General features: G+C 41.1%; 1 protein-coding gene across 1 annotated transcript in view; it reads left to right on the top strand.

Annotated features, from left to right (window-relative positions):
- LOC126253147 (peroxisomal membrane protein PMP34-like) overlaps window positions 1–17,886 on the top strand; it is a 51,350-nt gene extending 33,464 nt beyond the window's left edge. Inside the window, exons 6-8 of the mRNA XM_049954292.1 lie at window positions 10,033–10,280; window positions 14,352–14,419; window positions 15,300–17,886. Coding sequence (XP_049810249.1) covers window positions 10,033–10,280; window positions 14,352–14,419; window positions 15,300–15,459 — 476 coding nt within the window. The 3' untranslated portion in view covers window positions 15,460–17,886. The remainder of the gene's footprint in view (window positions 1–10,032; window positions 10,281–14,351; window positions 14,420–15,299) is intronic.
- Window positions 17,887–19,793: the final 1,907 nt, after the last annotated feature.

Below are 19,793 nucleotides of genomic sequence, written 5' to 3'. Positions count from 1 at the left end.
ATATGGAGCAAAAGAGTACGTTCTGTTTTTGTGGTTAGTTGAATGATGCACCACTAGGTAGACTATTGCACGTTTGATGGAAGAATGCCTTGCTGAAATAGAGATACTTTATCAGTTCAGAAAATTGCTGTAGAGATCACATTCATTGGGAAGTATACTGAAATAAGTTAACATTATAAGAGTTAACAGTAAAACATCTAAGTCTTTGTATTTGGTGACAGCTGAATTGCTAATTTTTTGCATCAGGCTTAATTGCAAGAATCAGTGTTGCTACAGTATCAATGGCAGTATTCTTACTTCAGATAACTTTTCTTGAGGCAGAGCTGCCAGTGGTGTGAACATTTTTGACATTATCGATGAAAGAAAGATGAGCTGTACAGATTTACTCACTGTTCTACTGCATTATGTTGGCATTCTCCAGTAGTTCAGTGCTGCATTAACAAATTCATGTCGGAGGTGGTCCAGATGACCAGCATAATGGTCACAGGTTAATGGTTTATCATTTGCAAGGTAAACATTAAGAATAATTCCTTTCATATTTCAGAAACTTTTGTCATCTTCCTGGCAAATAAAATCTGCCTCAGGGTCATTTCATGAAAAGTGAAGATTTTGTTATGTCTAGGTTGCATATTTAAACCTTTGCTATGTAAGGTCTGTTAGGATTTTTCTTTTTAATGTTAATACTTCAGTATAATTTTTAGAAATACTTGTCTTTCTGTTGATGAGAATTACCTGCAGTGGACCCAGTGTTGATTTGTGTGTTATGTTTTGTGTGTTATGTTTTGTGTAGATGTTCTTCACTGCTTTTGTCATTAATGGCGATGAGTGTTTATTTTCTCTTGGTGACCATTTTACCCTTTGAAATGTGCTGATGTACTGCGTATAAGTTTTTAAGAGTCTAGTTGCCATTTTTCAAATAGTTCTACAGTGTTAAGTATGTATTTTTTAATTGTATATGTAATTAGATTGCATTTCTGCAGCAACCACTTGAAAATGGCTAAATTGGAACTGTGGGAAATAAATATATTCAGAGTTACAGGTAAAAACATTATTATTTAATCCAGTGAATCTGTGAACAGTTCAAAAGAAATTAACTTATCACCACCACATTTTCCAAGCCAGACCTTTTCATCTTTCCATTGTACAGAGGCATTAATTCTTTTGTAAACCCTCGTCGCCAGTTTTGTAAAGGCCTCATTGCTACAGCTGTGGAGGCCGAGGTGCCACTGTTACGATACGCCGAGATTGTGAAATGGCTTCTGATACAGTACACCACTAAGACAATTTCTCTGTGCTGCCACTATTAGACAGCTATGCCTGGGTCAGGTAACAGGATAGGAGAACGAAGGTTCTACAAGACTCCAACAAATTAGTAACGTAGTCTCAGAAATGAGTTAAAAGTTTTTTTTATCTTTGTGACTACTTGAATATTGAAGTCTGTAACACTGCTTGTAATGTAGCACTAAAAAGGCCATCAATGGCCGAGTGAAAATAATTGTAGGTAAACTTCACAGTACATAGTAATTGCAATTACAACAACTGTCTGTTCAATTCTAAGAGTTCAATAAATAACATTCCCTATCAAAGTCAGCCCTGGACGATGATATATAACCAAGTGGGCGAGAGCTGCTCTTCTATCTTCTGAGTAGGCTTCTGTCTGTTACCGTCCAGTCATTGGCGAATTGTACTCAGCCAGCAATTGGCTGAGGCAAAGTCGATATCTTCATCCTCAGCGCTGCCCGTGGTACTGTTGGAACTCTCACAGGTGGCGAGTCTCTATGGCACTGGCACCAGCTTGCATCATTGCGCCTGTGGTGCTCTTGTCCTGGCTGTGTCTCATTCAGATGACACACAAGATTCCATTACACTTCATTCAAATACTCCAGAGATCAATACGCTTCTTATCAACCATCTCCTGTCTTGGCAAAACGTTTTGGCATTGGGAGTAGCATACCTTCCATGCGGTGTGCCATGTGTCCCACAACAAGGGAAACATAAAATCCCTATTCTAAAAGCAATATTTCTGTGTAATTATATGAGGCATAATAAGTGTAAATCTGTTTTTTTTTTTTTTTAAGAAATTAATTATCTGGAGCCAAAATACAGAGTAGTTACATTTGAAAAAAAAACAGGTTTAATGTTCTTTGTTGATTATTAATCAAATTACAAAAACACATTGACTATAATTAATTATTGTATGAACCTGTGGCATCGATAGTTCGTATAGACCGTGAAACTTATCTGTGAACTCTTAAGTGCTCTGTCGAGCCTCCATCTTAACTTTACTTTAGTCAGTTCTTTGTTATACTTCATTCTTTACAGACGCAGTGTCAAGTGTAAATATATATGAGCTAAATATATGTAAAAACAAAGATGATGTGACTTACCAAACGAAAGCGCTGGCAGGTCGATAGACACACAAACATACACACAAAATTCTAACTTTCGCAACCAACAGTTGCCTCGTCAGGAAAGAGGGAAGGAGAGGGAAAGACGAAAGGATGTGGGTTTTAAGGGAGAGGGTAAGGAGTCATTCCAATCCCGGGAGCGGAAAGACTTACCTTAGGGGGAAAAAAGGATGGGTATACACTCGCGCACACACACACACACACATATCCATCCACACATATACAGACACAAGCAGACATATTCAAAGACTGTCTGCTTGTGTCTCTATATGTGTGGATGGATATGTGTGTGTGTGCACGAGTGTATACCCGTCCTTTTTTTCCACCTAAGGTAAGTCTTTCTGCTCCCGGGATTGGAATGACTCCTTACCCTCTCCCTTAAAACGCACATCCTTTTGTCTTTCCCTCTCCTTCCCTCTTTCTGACGAGGCAACTGTTGGTTGCAAAAGCTAGAATTTTGTGTGTATGTTTGTGTTTGTTTGTGTGTCTATCGACCTGCCAGCGCTTTCGTTTGGTAAGTCACATCGTCTTTGTTTTTACATATATTTTTCCCACGTGGAATGTTTCCCTCTATTATATTCATATATATGAGCTAAGACACATATGGGAATTAAGTTTCCTATATCCCGATTATCGATCCCGTTCCCATAGTGGTGACCCCGCAGTTCGTTTGTGTTTCGCATCTTCCGCACTTGCGTTTATGCAACAGGTTACATGCACTACGCAATGACCACACCAAACAAAGCCTTGTTTGAAGATGTGGAAGCACAACTCCGCTCACAGAGTTTCGTTGTTTCTTTGCCAACGGCATATTCATCATTTACGCACAGTGATTCGCATTCTCAACCAACTCCGTGTGCTAACCTCTTTAGTTTTCAATGGTCGACAACTACGCCGTTAGAGTGAACAGTGGACTCAGGCTTCATGTCACCGGATTATGCCCATCCAACAGTGAATTGTGAACTGAACAATATTTCGAATTGCAGTGTTTCAAGAACAAAGTGATCTCCATTCAAACACGTGTTTAGCCACCCACCGGCATGCTACATCAGTTACTGTCGGGCAGTGTGCAACGCCGCCATTACTGTGACCCGTGCTGGATCCGTTCTGCGCACATGGTGTTGCAGTTGTGTCCAATTTACATGCACAATTCAGTTTTTCACGTAACATGGACCCCTTACCTCGGCTCAGTGGTCCGCCACGTGCACTACAGGCATGTTATGCATCAGATAGTTTCCACACGGGTGGCGTTCTCACCCCCCCCTCCCCTCCCCCCCCACACACACACTTGGGGGGGGGAGGGGGGTGGTCCTCGTTTCCGGTTGCTCAACCACCTGCCGCTCGCTCCCACGGCACCACCTGTGTCTGCCACGCTGGTCTCTCACCTTGTTCTGGAAGCGGGTTGTTTCCATCCAGCACTTGTCACTCACTGTCCAGTTTCTGGGCCCCCCTCGTGTGCCATGTGCCTGTTTCCACGGTACTGTCCGTGCCTGCCGCGCCATTTTTTTCGTGACACACAGTCAACTACGCCAGCTGCCGCTACTACACATTCACTCGCCTGGTTTAAATCCAGGCCTAGTGCGCCAGCCTCTGACTTAACCTCAGTTCAGCCACTACCCCAGGAGACACCGAAGCCGCCGTCGTCACCCCTCCTGGCTACTTGCCGAAGCTACCGCCCTTATATGAGGACAACCCAGCATTGTGTTTCTTGCTCATCGAACATCTGTTCAAGTTACATTACCCAGCATTGTGTTTCTTGCTCATCGAACATCTGTTCAAGTTACATTGTGTGTCTGACGACAACTCAAAGTTTCTCTACCTCATCGCACACCTCCACGACCACTCGGATTTGATTTGTCACCTGCTCCTTTCGCTGCCGCCTGCACCAAAATACAAGTTTGTAAAGAAGACTGTAATGGAACGACTTGCCTGCTCGCCACAAGAGTTAATAATCAAGATTATCTGCGAGGAGCACATGGGGGAACGCACCCCCTCACAATTCTGGAGTTACCTTCGATTTCTTGTGAACGAGCATACCATGCCTGATGCCACGCTATGGGCTGTGTAGTCTGCCAAACTATCTACCGATCTACAGATCCATCAGTTAACACACTCGTCAGAGTCCATCGGCTCCTGCCTACGCATCGCTGACCAGTTGTATTCGCTGCTGCGACAACATCAGCCAGTTCATTCCACACTGTTCATTGGCACAGCCGCCCCCGCATACCGGCCTTCGGCTGGCAGAGGCAGGGCTTGCTCCGCTGTCACCTCACCTGCTTCTCCTGGCAGCGTCGGCTCTCTCTCTCCACTGTCCGAGCACTCCAGGATCGCCCACGCACCTTACATACTGGTCTATTTACCAGAACAAATCAACGAGGACAAGCCGCCCCCGCTGTCGCAGTCTCCACCTCCTCCTCACCCTGCTCACCCTTTCTGCTGGTACCACGAAGTGTTCAGCGACGCCAAGAAGTGCAGGTTGCCATGCCAATACCCAAACGCTGACCGCAGGAACTAAGATACGCTGTGTCCTGCGGGGAACCTAACAGGCGTCCTCTTACATTACACTCCGTTCACTCATCCACCCGGCCGAGTGGTTGTCTCTATGTGACTGACATTGCATCAGGTCTAGCTTTCTGGTCGACACTGGTGCTGATGTGTCGATCATACCTACTTTGATGGCTCCACCCACTTCTTCACAGACAAAGTCACTTCTACAAGCTGTCAACGCAACGACGTTACCTACCTTGGGGCACAGTAAAGGTTACGGTGACCCCATCTCCTTCTCTACATTTTCCATGGATGTTCTACATTGCCGACATCGATGAACCAATCCTCCGTATGGATTTTTTTCTCATTAAGAAGTATGTCTGAATGTTGTACAGCGTTCAGTGCTCCACCATCTCACGAACACTCACATACTGTGCACCCGCACCTATGTCCAACTCTCTGTTTCCACCGCAACATATGATAACATACGCGAGTGCTGTGCCCTCGCGGGCAACATTGTTACCTGCGTTACTGATCTACTGTCAGAATATGACTCAGTGACGCAACTCCACAAGGACAACGAGAAGCTGACACAACACATCGCATCCACTTACAGCGAGCTCGTCGCGGCCCGTACCTCACTTCTGCAATTGCATACCACAGCACCGCCACCTAAACAAGATTGCTCGGCCAAGCCTAGCTCAAAGCCTCACCAGGTTAGTCCACAAACTTTACTTGCTTGTGACATTCCAATCGCCCCCGTCGTGCTCGCCTCATCCAGTGCCATGTGTTTCAAATAGTGCTGCTAATGACAGTTGTGCCCATTGTGACCACGCCCATTTTTCTGACAGCTACCGTGCGTGTTGATAAACATTCCGCCTCTCTCACTAACCGGCCACATGACCCAGTGGCCACTGTGGCCCCACGAGCGATGCCAACACTGCTCCCGCCCGTGCCGGTTGTCCAGTGCAAGGTTAACAGCGAACAGTCGCTACCAGTTCCCCTTCGCTCGGCCTGCGCGTGCACGCACCCCCTCCACACAAGTGCACGCCGCACTCCTGTAAGAGACATGTGACTTATGTGCTACCTTTCCCCACTTGCGCCATCGGCTATGCCTCGTCGCACCCTACTCGTCAGAAGACAGTGCCAGGACGTTAACCAATCTTATGTGCAGTTCTCAGTTTCTTCTGTCACTGACTGAATGACACTCAAGATAGTTACCACTGCCGGCCCTCCTATTAGGCGTAAGGTCTGACGCCTCAACCCTATCAAGTTGCGCCTGGCCCGGCAGCAGATTAATGAACTTTTGGCGACAGGTGTTCTGCAACCTTCAGAGAGAAACTGGTCTTCACCAATCCACCTCGTCCCCGAACACGACGGATCTTTTTGAATGTGCGGCGATTACAGATGCTTAAACGCTCATACCGTTGTGGACAATTACCCAATGCCGAACATCTGTGACTTCACTCATATGTTATCGGGTGCCACAATTTTCAGTGTTATTGACTTTGAACGCACCTACCACCAGATTCTTGTAGTGCCGGAAGACATTTCTAAAACGGCTATTATCACGCCGCTCAGTTTCTTCAAATACCACTTCATACCGTTCGGCCTAAAGAATGCGGCGCAAACATGGCAATGTTTCATTGACTCTATCTTGCGACAGTTTGAGTTTTGCTTTGCTTACCTGGACGACATTCTCGTTTTCAGCAGCTCAGCAGAAGAACATGAAAATCATCTGTCTACGGTCCTCCAGACCTTGAACTCCAACGGTGTTGAGGTCAACAAAGACAAGTTTCAGTTGCACCAGGCGTCAGTCTCCTTCCTAGGTTACACCATCTCCGCTGCCGGAATACAGCCTCCCAAATCTCTTGTGTAGGCTATCATGTCTCTGCCCCCCCCCCCCCCCCCCCAGCTACTTACAAAGAGCTACGCTGTTTCCTCGGCACCATCAATTACTATCGTCGCCATCTGCCTTCTGCCGCCACTGTTCAGGCATCCCTGATGGATGCGCTATGAGGCAAACAAACTTCCGGTATCAAACCCGTCTCTTGGACGGGCTCTGAAGACTTCTTTAGCTCATGATGTGACACTGGCTCACCCATACCCCTCAGCTGAGTTGTTCATCACAACGGACGCCAGCGACATCATGGTGGGGGCAATGTTGCAACAACGCAAGGGCGACACGGTTTGTCCCCTTCATTTCTTGAAACTATCTACGGCTCAGAGAAAATATTCTGTTTTCAATAGAGAGCTCCTTGCTGTTTATAAGGCAATCAAACATTTCTGTCCTGATGTTTAGGGACGTTCGTTTTTCGTCCTCATCGATCACAAACCACTGGCACAAGCATTCTGCAACCCACCTGAGGCCCCACCTCCTCATTGTTACCGCCACTTTGACCTGGTTTGTCAATTCACTACGGATGTCCATTACATCAAGGGTGCAGATAACATCACTGCGGATTTCTTCTCGTGGATCAGTGCTGTGTCCTGCATTGTTGATCTTTCTGATCTGGCCTCCCTCCAAGCTTCTGACGAAGCTTCTCAGGCTCTCCTACGAGACCCACAAACATCACTTGTTTTCACAAAGGTTAAATTTACTGTGCTTCCACCTGAGCTGAACCGACAGGTTTTCGATGCCTTGCATAACCTAGCCCACCCGGGCATTCGAGCCACTCCAAGTCTCATGTCAGAACATTTTGTTTGGAAGAATATCAAATGGGTACGCAGTTGCGTCGCTTGCCAGCGCAACAAGATCAGCCGCCAACCTGCCCGCCTCTGGGCAAGTTCTGCGTTCCCACAGGACGATTCCGTCACGTACATATTGATCTGATCAGGCCTCTTCCTCCTTCGGAGGGCCATAGATATGTCTTATCAACTATCAAACGTTTGTCTTGCTGGGTTGAGGCTGTCCCTCTCCCTAACATTACTGCCGAGACGGTAGCCAAGGTTTTCATTGGCTTGTGGATCGCTCATTTCGGTTGTCGGACCACTATGACCACTAATCAGGGTCAACAGTTCGAATCCTCCCTGTTCACCATCCTCTGCAATATCTACGGTATTAAAAAAATACACAATACCGCCGATCACCCACAAAGCAATGGGTGGTGGAGAGATGGCACTGCACCCTCAAGACGGCCCTTTGATGTCATGATTGTCTCTGGTCGGAAGCTCTCCCATGGGTGCTACTTGGTCTATGCTCGACCTATAAACCTGACCTACAGGGGACTATATCCGATTTTGTTTTCGGCGAGAATCTGGTCCTACCAGGGGAACTTATTCTTCACCCAGGTTAGTGAGGATCTTCCCCCCTCGCTAGATTTCATTAGCCGGATGCACACACATTTTCAACAAATGCGTTTGCACCCGCCCATCAGTCACTCACCGCCCAAGACTTACATTCCCACCGCACTCTCCGACTGCTCCCATGTCATACTGCGTGATGATGCGGTTAGGCAGCCTCTTCAACGTCCTGTGTCGGGGGGGACACGACTTTTGATACCATGATTCAAGACTGCACACAGACAGTTTCTCTGCATCACATGAAACTGGCTTTCGTTGACCCTGATGGTCTCACACTGCTGCAGTCAGACTCTGTAGACGATCCATCCTTGATCGTGCGCACACCTCTTCCGCCGAAGACTGTTCGCCACCGTTCACTGGTTTCCCGACGTCGCCCCCTGTTCAGCTTGTGCAGGTTTCGCGCCCTCACCTCCAACGTCGGAGACACGCACACACCTACTATCAGTTTGTCCTGCAGCGTGCTACCGCACCAAGTGAATGACGTTTCTATAGTGACGTTTGACAACCTAGGCTCATTCTTTTGACAGATACTGTGGCCCCTGCCATCGGACGGTCCCTTACACATCAACATTGCACACAACCTCACAATCCCACGCACGAGTGTGACTGAGCATCTCTACGTGCTTTCATTTCTGCGGATGGATCGATCCGCTTACGGGCCACACATGCCTCCACGTCGACCACCTCGTGCGCTTACTCCCGGGCCGGCCGCCGCCTCATCTGGCCCCGGTGGTTGACTGACTACGGAGTGGACCTGCCTCTTACCGCAGCGCCTGCACAACCCACCTCTTTAGAGATGGAAGTACTTGTGATGTGTGTGCCTACACGCATGATTTCTATCTAGGCCCACACGCCCTCGCCCTTGGACATCTGTAGTACTCCGTACCGCGGGCGGGGGGTGGGGGGGGGGACTGTGTGGCATTGATAGTTCGTGTCGACCACGAAACTTAATATCTGTGAACTCTAAGTGCTCTGTCGAGCCTCCATCTTAACTATACTTTAGTCAGTTCTTTGTTATGCTTCATTCTGTACAGACGCAGTGTCAAGTGTAAATATATACAAGCTACGACATATATGGGAATTAAGTTTTCTATATCCCGATTACCGATCCCGTTCCCATAAACCCCTTTGCGACTGGTCATCGGACTGGAAATAATTTTCATTATTAGAGGTGGAAAACTTATATGGATCACCTAGTATATTACACCACTGGCACAGGATTATAACAGTAAAAGGACCTTTACTTTACCAAAACTATGAAATTCCTTTCACTATGTAAGCTATAAATTTCTAAATAAAAATTCATCTGTGGTGCAAAAGAATCAGTCCAAAATATTGAGTTTCTTCACGAATTTAATTTAGTAGTTCATCAAAGATCTTACATCAAATAACTAAAGACCAAAGATTTTGGAAAACTTTCCAAGCTTAAGCTAGTTTCCATGAAGAAAAATTAGATCATTTTCATTCTAGGTAGTGAACAACGATTTAACACCATATCATTAGTAAGTAAAACATATCACAAGTCAATAAACAAGTATTAATTTGCTGTTAACATATTTGGATCATACTAATTTCATGGGAACAACACCAATTTTAAAATAGCAAATAAGTCAATCCATTTGCGCGCGCGCGCACACACACACACACACACACACACACACACACACACACAGATCAGTTCTTCTGGAGGTGGTGTGTTAAACAGCATGGACTTCTTAATTGTTGTGAAGTTAGTTTGGATAAGTTGGTGATGACTTATCTAAATTGTTCTTGTTCATCATGAGTTTTCTGTGTCATATAGAGCAGTACCAACTATTTTTTTCTGTTTATATAGATGGCCTCATGAGAGTAGCTCGCAATGAAGGTGTGGGGTCGTTATGGAGTGGTACTCTGCCTTCATTATTACTTGTTGTGAACCCTGCTCTTCAATTTATGGTGTACGAGTCATTGAAAAGGCACATGAGAGCTGTGTATGGACCAACAGAAACAAGTGGTTGGGTCTATTTTCTTATGGGAGCAGTGGCAAAAGCTGTTGCTACAATATTGACTTACCCACTTCAGATTGTGCAGACAAAACTTAGGGTAAAGTGTTAATATTGTTCTTAGAATAATAATAATTATTATTATAAAACTGGTTAACAAGTAAAAAGTTTCCAATAGTACTGAACCATAGTCATACAGTATTTTTTGAAAGAATACACCACCATTTGACTTAATATTACTGCGTTTTTCTTCTGTACAATCTAGATTATGGCTTTTATGCCACTATTGAGTACAGTGCTAAAAGTTCTTAGACCATTAACATGTCATAACTGGTACAATGAGCTCAGTTGGCTTTGGGCTGACTTTACAAGATATTACGTGTTAACGATCTAAGAACTTTTAGCTTTGTACTCGATAATGGCATAAAATCCGAAATCTAGATTGTACAGAAGAAAAATTTAGTAATGTACTGTCAAATGGCAGTGTGTTCTTTTGATAACAAATGGTTACTATGACAATATTTTTGTTATTTTCTAGGTATTTTCCATAAATAGTCTTGAACCAATTAAAATTAACATTATCTGACTGTAACATGCATAATTTAAAAATATTAGAATCGTAGCATTAAGAATCTGCCATCTGTGTCTTCTGAAACATTTTAAGGAAATACCATTCTGCTAGGTATAAATTTGTTAATACTGCACCATATGTGGTTTGTAGAACATATCCTGAAACATAACTTTTAATCAGCTTCTTTGCCATTATACACTGCTGATCAATTAGTTATACGTTTGTGAGAGGATGTGGAAGTGGGAGTAATAGATGAAAACTACTAGCAGCTGATTGACAAGATTGTAATAAATTGAATGTCAGCTTCAATCTTTGTGTAACTTGAAACCTCTGATCCTGTTTGAGTTTTGTCACCATTTTTATTTCAGTAGAATCTGTAATTATTCTGAGCCAGATATTTGGACAATGTGCCAGGATAGCAGCTTCATATTTCGTATTGATACTTCAGGCATTTCTCCTTGACATTCAGTTTGTTCGGCCATTTCAGTTGGATGTGCTGTTGATTTTCTTTGCACCTCTTCTCAGTTGTTCTGAATTCTTTCATACCTGATGTCCCACACTGGCATGGGATGTGCTATGAGCCTGGTTTTCGGATCTGTAGATCATTCTTAATGTAATGTCACAATACCTTCATTTCAGTGGGAGTGAAATGAATGAACAAGGACAGGGGTCTAAGGTTCAGCACTAAATTTACTAATACGTCATTGGTCAATTCATCCATCAAAGCCTGAAGACATCAACAGAATAACGGTACTGGCAGGAGAAAACAAATGTGGATCAAAGGAACTGGAATCAAACTTGGCTGTCAGTAAGGGTGCGACATCAATATTGCCTCACATATGGTCGTAGTTTAGGCAGCAAGGCGGAGTAAGACTACTTTCAGGAGTGCCTGAAGAAGATTGGGCCACTCAAATAAATATTATGCACATAAAGTAATCAGTTCTATTAGAGGTCTGAAAACACCGTCACAATATAAAAACCTTTGGAAATTGGTACATAGCCATTATCCATCTGAGCAGCTGCCTTTACAGGATTAAAGTGCAGCTGTCCAACTTGGAATGCAGTAATCTTCTATGATTCAGGCTTTCTACTCTGAGAGATGTGGCAGTTGACAGTTTTGGTCTATAGTTAATTCCCATCATCTCTTATCCTGCATTGTGTTTCTTTCCCTAAAATTCTTCCTGTGTTTTTTTTTTCCCCCCTATCAAATTGTGAAAGTGTTTGTGTCTCACTTATTTTGTTCTTTCCTCTCTCTATATTAGTAAAGAAAATCTGAGGCCAATTACCTTTACTTTGTTTGACATCTGAATGCTACACCACCTTGCTTCCAGATTTTGCTGTGTGTCCTCTCATTCTCATATCTACTATCTAAAATCGTGTTGTAGCACTACTGTGATCATAATGTTTTAAAGGTCAAACAGATATACTGACAAAAAGTAATCAACTATAAATATCCCTTTATGCGCTTTTTTACCTACTTACTACGTTTATTATTTTCTCATCCAGATCTTAATTTCTGAAGTCAGATGTATTTGCAGACCCTATGTGTAGGTTAATTGCTGCTGCACTTACTACCTTATTATTCGTTATAGTAGTTGGTAGAAAGTCATTGTAGGGATCGGCAACAGTTATGAAGCATTTATACAAAACTAACTGTCTAGATTGCACTTCATTTATCCATGTAGATTACGTATTTCAGCAGACTTCACTTGTCAGATCAAAACACAAGGGAAAAATAAATACAATGTATCAGGCCAAATAGTACTTGAATGTACAATGTGTAAGTTCATGCTGGCAATTTTTCCCTTGTGTTTTGATCCAATGATATCAGTATGCTGAAATGGATAATCTGTGTGGATAAATAAAGTATGATCCAGATAGATATTTTTGTGTAAGCTATTATTCTCCATAATACTAACTTTTTTCTCTGCCTTGTTCATAGCAGCTTGGTGAATATCACTTCTTTCCTTTCCATCATTTTTTATCTAACATTACTAAATATATGGCGTGATGTGTGACAGGCTGCACACTACAGGGTCCTTAACATTGTCATTGTTTGGCCCTAGGACTTTTTCTGTCCTTTATCATTTCTTTCATGTCTGGCAACAATCATGATTTGAAGTCTAGGTTATAGTGTAAGACCGCCTGTAACCTAGTTCAGAGACTGGAGAAATGCAAAAGTAACACACCTCCAATAGGGCCACGTCTAGTAAAGCACTGTGATGTTTGAACCAACCTTCAGCGGAGGACAGCTTCAGCTTTATTATCCATATATTTTATTTATATTACTTGGCATTTTTCTGATCAGTGCACCTAATTTGTCTAACTTTTTAGTATTCTCAGTTGTATATTTGCCCTATGTTATTAAATCTTGTTAAACTGAAACGAAATGAGGTAAATGTTTATTTCTGTGATTCTCTTTCTCTAGAACTGGGGATAGAGTGATCAACAATAAAGTAGTTTATTAATAACTGTACTGGTCAACTTGACTCCCCCTACTTCACCAGTAATTATTAGCCTTTTATCAGTTTCATTAGATAAGTAGACTGTTTGCAGAGCTTGCACAGTAATGTTAGAATCATTTGAATTTTTCTTATTGCAGATAATATGTGAAGCTAGATGGATTAAATAAATTTTAGTACGCAAGTGATACAGTATACTACATCACTGGAATCTGGCCACTGTGTTGTGCTCCATGCCACCAAGGCAAATACATCCCAATCTCCTCTTAAGTGATTTAAGGAAACTGTGGGCTCTTAAGTGATTTAAGGAAACTGTGGGCGAGACAAGGATTCCTGTGCTGGGATGGTCACTTAAATAACATCAAAACTGATTTCTTGTCACATTTTTGTCCAGTAAGAACCAGTGCCCGGTCTTTCAAAATTTGTTTTCACATGCAGAGTAGAAAATTCAATTTGTATTTGTCTGCAATTAAAAATGTAGAATCATGTGTAATAAAGTGTAAACTGTTCACCAAATCATCATCTGCAGTATTGTGTTCATGCACAACAGTTGCACCTGTTGTTGCACAAATTCTAAAAGATCTTGTATTTTCAGAGTTGTATAGCACTTAGTTCCACAAACTGATCAGTGGTTTATTGAATATTATGACAAAGCTGATTTGTGAGCTCTGATGCTTAATGGCATTCCAAATAAGATTGCAATCAGAATATCTTGGGGATGAAGATCATTCAAAATTCCTCAGGCCAATGCAGCTTATTCTGTTCTTGTGTTTAGATGATTCTTACACCCAGTAAGAAAGTAATCAGCTGTAAATAGATATGGGTAGTCAGAAATAATATTGACAATGCTTACATCATTTGAGGTGCATATTGTAGCAACCATAGGTCCCAGGAAAACTGAAGTGACTATCCCGTGTAGAATGTCTGCATAGTTGTCTGCCTGACAGGTGTATAGAAAATAGTCTATTGAAGTTTATTTATTGTTGTTTATTTGAAAATTTACTTGTAGTAAGAAACTAGCCTTTCCTTTGTTATGATACTCCAAAGAAGAGTGTGACTGGGCAGCAGGAAATTTTAAAAAATTGTGATTGCAGTGACTCTTCAAAGGAATTCACCTTTTTTATATTTCATTTTGCAGCATGGGCACAATTTCAAAGATTTGACTTCTGATGCTGGGATGATTGAAATGACTTTATACTTACTCAGGTAAGAAGTATGCATCTTGTTACCACAGTTAATGCAACTCTACTGTACTATGCTCCTATATAAGAACTGAGAACAGCCAAGAAAGAGACTTCGAGGTGCTCTGAAAGCAATATTGGTAGCAATTTCAAATGAGTTATGAAATGTGAATAGCAAACTGTTTGGAGCTGAAAACATATCATACCGAACATATGACTAGATAGGATGCTGATGCTCATTTCTGTGACTTAATAAATGCTAACAGCAGTAATATTTAAGAAGCTTTAATTTGGTAACTTGGTGGGATTCTTTGGAACTTGATATTTCTGTGGTGTATGGAATGGGAAAAGTGACTATATGACTTTCAGTCTACACTGTGCAAGGAGCAAGGTGGTGGTTGAAATTGGCATGCAGGCTTCTGATGGGTATAAAACATTAATTATCTGATCATTCAAATATCATTACCTCTTGTACTTCTCACTTGTAATGTATCAGTATAACAAAGCCAATAGAGCAATAGTTCCAACAAGTGATCAGCCTTTTCCCCCCCAAATAATGTTATTGAAACATTGTTGAAATGTTTTACAGAATTGCACTTGCCCAGAGATAAACTCAAACACACTTTCTTGGACAGTTCAACTGTTATTTTTCAGTGTATTTAGTTTTCTTTATGTAGCAAATTATCTTAAAGTTTGTGTTACACTGGTTTGTGGTATTATTGTCACTAAACAGTTAGCTGTGGCATGTGCAATGTATACAATGAAACAAATACTGTAACAGAAACTTTATTTTACAATACCAGAATTAGTTTTCTTAATTAAAAAAGTGTATTGTAATTTTTTTGGTGAGGCACATTTTACAGTATTTTTACTAATGTCTCTTTTCACTGTTTATCTTTTGGTAGGAAACATGGGGTTGGTGGACTCTTCAAGGGAATGGAATCTAAACTGCTTCAGACTGTTTTAACTGCTGCACTTATGTTTGCAACATATGAGAAGATTGCAGCATTTGTCTTCAAGTTGATGTTAAGTCATCAACAAACAGTAATTAAGAGAAATCATTAGGAAAATGGTTTATAAAGAGTAGAATTCGGTGTAGATACTAGTCTGTCTTACCTAAGAATACCAAAGGCCAGTAATCTTTAGAATGAATAACACTCGAAGAGTAGGCATTTCACGTAAGACATCCTCTTGTATACATGACAGTGCTAAGCAGTCTTTATTTCTTTTGGTGGTGTATGAGTGTAGTGATCAGAAAAGTATATGTGACACTTGCCAATGAAATTGTAATGATGTATATTTCTTATAGACAATATTGTGATCATTGAAAGTTACAGTATTTCCTTGTCGTTGGCGCTCTTACTGTTTGTGTCATGCTGTGTTTTTGTCTGTCTTTTCACTGCACACTCTTACTGTATGTCATACAATACTCTTGCCTATCTGTTCACTGGAGGATTTTTTATTGGTTTTATTAATTTTGTATATGAATTTCCTTTTTACCTCTGTCATTAAGAGATATCAAAGAAAGTAGAACATCCTCTTCTGTCAAAAATTAAGTATTATTCTCAAAAGTAGAACCCAGTAGCATAGACATGAGATCATTTTCAAGAAGTGCGTTACAAAAAATAAGAAAATGTCAGAGATAAAGTTATAAAAATGATTAACATGAAATTAATTTCTCAGTAATGACAAATACTAAGACTAACCTTGTTAGTGTCCTCCATGTCTGTCTTGGCCAAATCAGACTATTGGAGTTTCATTGCCCATTCTACACTGCAGTGCAAAATATTGCTGTTGATTTTGTTGGGTAGAATAATACATGCATTCCGTACACATGAAATGGAGGTAAAAATCCAAAATGTCAAATGTTCATTCACTTACTTGCAGAAAAAAAACTAATGTGGTACACAAAGAGCTTGGAGCTATGTAGTTAACAAGGAAGGCTTCAAAGATCTGTAGGGACTTGCTGATGCCATAAGTAGAATATTTGTGATGGGAACAGAGTGTGAGGTGAAGCCTGACATCTTTGAACATAGAAATAGGAATTATATGAATTATTAGTGATGATGTCAAGCAAGAGGTTGTTAAATGTGCAATTCAGCATTTTGTTATTTCCAGTGACACTTGAAGCTCACACAAACCGTATAATTAACCATTCAACATGCCCTGCATCATACATTTTAATGCCTGCCGAAGTTTTCATCTCTGTATAATCATTCCATAATAGATGAAAGGTTGGTATTTGTCTCTCTATTGCAGATATATAATCTATTTTTAGCAGAAATGTACACTAATGTACACTCAGAACCACTCCTTCTTAAAAAGCCACATTATATATAGCAATGCTTCATCCTTAAAGCAGATGAAGATTGCTCTCTAAAAAATTCCCATTCCCACTGGTATTTCAGGTGCTTTATGTGATCAAAACTACCCTGTTTTTTATTCCTCAAATTGAATGCGTAATCTATTACTGAAAAAGAAAAGTTACTGTGAGACATTGAAGTACTAGCTGTCTGTCTGACAACTTATTGCTCCAGATTTAGCATGCCCTTTGTGGTGTTTTGTGGGTAGTTCTATTTTTACATGGAAATTTAAGACATATTGTTACTACTTGATGGGCGACTGTTATTACATAAATGTTCTCTGGTGGTCTCAGGGAAATAAAATGGAAATTCAACACAATGTTATACAGAACAGCACAAAAGTCACTTCATATATGACAAAGTAGGAAATAGTTTTAACATTTTTAAGCCTATAGTTATTTCTTCTCATCAGTATGCACACCTTCAGAATCGGTCTGAAATTCCAAAAGTAATTCTCAGTGTTATGTAAAAATTATTTCCTTCCTTATTTTATCAATGAGAGGCAACTCTTGTGCCACTCAATCTAAACTTCTTTTAGCCTGGGATCTGTATTGAAAGACAACTAAGTATGTCACTATGATTCATCACATTAGTATAACTCTTATATTGAACATATGTTAGTTTCACAAGGTCTTATTAGTTTCCATATTTGGAAACTGGAACATTGTGAAACCAGATGTATATTTTAATCTTTCTGTGTCACAGTACATATGAAATAGGGAATACTCAGAGCATAAAGCAGGAATCTTACTCAGTCCTGAAAATAATGGCAAAGGGGAAATGAGGTAACAGCTCTCTGTGTTTAGTATTGACACTGGATCAAAAATAATGAATATGTAAGACAATACTGCTTTTAGTAGATTAAGTTTTCTATATTTCCTTATATTACAATTATGAAAGAAGCTACTATTTAATGTCAGCTAAAAGAGAGGGTGGACTGTATCTTGTGTAACTTGAAACTATCCCTGTAAAAGCATTATTGTATTTATTGAACCTTTGCAGACATCCCTTTATTTTGTTTCTGTTTAATTAGGAGACTATAAAACTGTGATTGTGTTGCCATTGAGCATATTTCTGTGATTTTTACTTTGCTTTAATTTACTGTAATTAAAAATATTTGTGAATAATGTTTCATGTAATAATTATCTCACCATATCACACTACAGCTGACAGTCTCCCACGTATAAATATTTTTTTGTGCAGATTAATTTTTTCATTAAAATATTTGTTCCTTGAAACCAACAATACGTAGTGTGTCCTAGACTCAGATGATATATTACACAATCAGCAACAACTAAATGATGGGTGGAGGAGGAGGGGGGGATAAAAGAGAATCTGCTTCCCAGAGTCACTCAGGAAGTCTACACAGGTTGTGATTCCAGTCTCCAGAGCATATTTATTCTATATGGAGCAAGGTGGTTCAATCAAGGCACTAAACTCACCCTCTCAAGACCAGGGTTCAAGATTCCACAGGTTTGCTGAGATTTTCTTAAATCAATAAAAGTGGCTGCAGGAAGATGGTTTTCAAAAGTACATAGTGGTTTCTCTTCTTCAGCCTTGTAATATTAAGAGTTTCTTCCCCTTCTTGTCAATAAAATGTTAATCTTCTTCCCGAATTACAAAGCAGAAATTGGTCCAAATGACATCAATGTTAAGAGGTTCTGACCAGACATACCATTCACATTTTGAAGAGTAAAATGACATGGGACTGGTGTTATGCCTTAAATATTACAAGGTTAGATACAGCATTTCTGTTTATAAGGTATAATACAAGGTGTACAACTTTGCCTCTGCCTTTTGCAGATAGGTGGCGACAACGGTAAGTAGTGGTCGGAAGAAACAGATCGCAGACGTCAGGCAGTTTGCTTGGACCTCAGTCAACATAATCTCATTCAAACATTAGTTGATTTGTGTCTGCATCATAAAGTTGTTCTTGATTGAAAATGTCAGTTTGCAAGCCTAATTCTTGTCATTTGCGGGAGGTGTTACTGTTTTGTTTCAATATGAAGAAAACAGCGGCCGAGTCTCATCAAATGCTCTCAAGTAAGTATGGTAAGGACGCTATTAGTGAAAGAGTGTGTTGTGAGTGGTTTCAATGCTTCAAGAATGGTGATTTTAACGTCGTAGACCGGCACAGTGGTGGAAGAGAGAATGTTTTCGAAGATGCAGAATTGGAGACATTGCTGAGTGAAGACTCACATCAAACTCAAGAAGAATTGGCACAATTAGTGGGAGTGACACAGCAAGCCATTTCAAAATGTCTTGAGGCTATGGGCATGATTCAGAAACAAGGAGCTGAAACCAAGAGACGTTGAACAGCGTTTGCGTGTTTGTGAACAGTTGCTTCAAAGGAAAACACGGAAGGGATTTCTGCATCGCATTGTGACCGGGGACGAAAAATGGGTTCATTACGACAACCCTAAATGCAAAAAATTTCGGGGATATCCCGGTCATGCTTCAACGTCGATGGCCAAACTGAATATTCACGGCTCCAAGATCACGCTTTGCATTTGTTGGGACCAGCTTGGCGTCGTGTACTATGAGGTGTTAAAACCAAGTGAAACAATCACAGGTGCTCATTATCGAATGCAATTAATGCGTTTGAGCAGAGCATTAAAAGACAAAATGGCCACAATACAGCGAGAGCCATGATAAAGTGATTTTGAAGCACGAAACACTCGACCTCACATTGAAAAAGAGTTCGAAACATTAAAATGGGAAGTCCCACCCCACCCGCCATATTCTCCAGACATTGCTCCCTCTGCCTAGCACCTGTTTAGATCAATGACACATGGCCTGACTGACAAACACTTCCAATCTCACGAAGAAGTCACACATGGATCGATTCGTGGATTGCTTCAAAAGATGAACAATTTTGGATTCGCACACTGCCCGAAAGATGGGAGAAGGTAGTGGCCAACGATGGAAAATACTCTGCACTAAAAACAATAATCCAAAGGGTTTACAATCTTTCTTGGCAAATGAATTTGTTTTATTATTATTATCTTTACTTTCTCAGACGTTAAGTCTGGTGAG

Source organism: Schistocerca nitens, chromosome 4 (genome assembly GCF_023898315.1).
Source record: "Schistocerca nitens isolate TAMUIC-IGC-003100 chromosome 4, iqSchNite1.1, whole genome shotgun sequence".
NCBI lineage: Eukaryota > Metazoa > Arthropoda > Insecta > Orthoptera > Acrididae > Schistocerca > Schistocerca nitens.
This window is presented reverse-complemented; position numbering and strand designations above follow the sequence as displayed.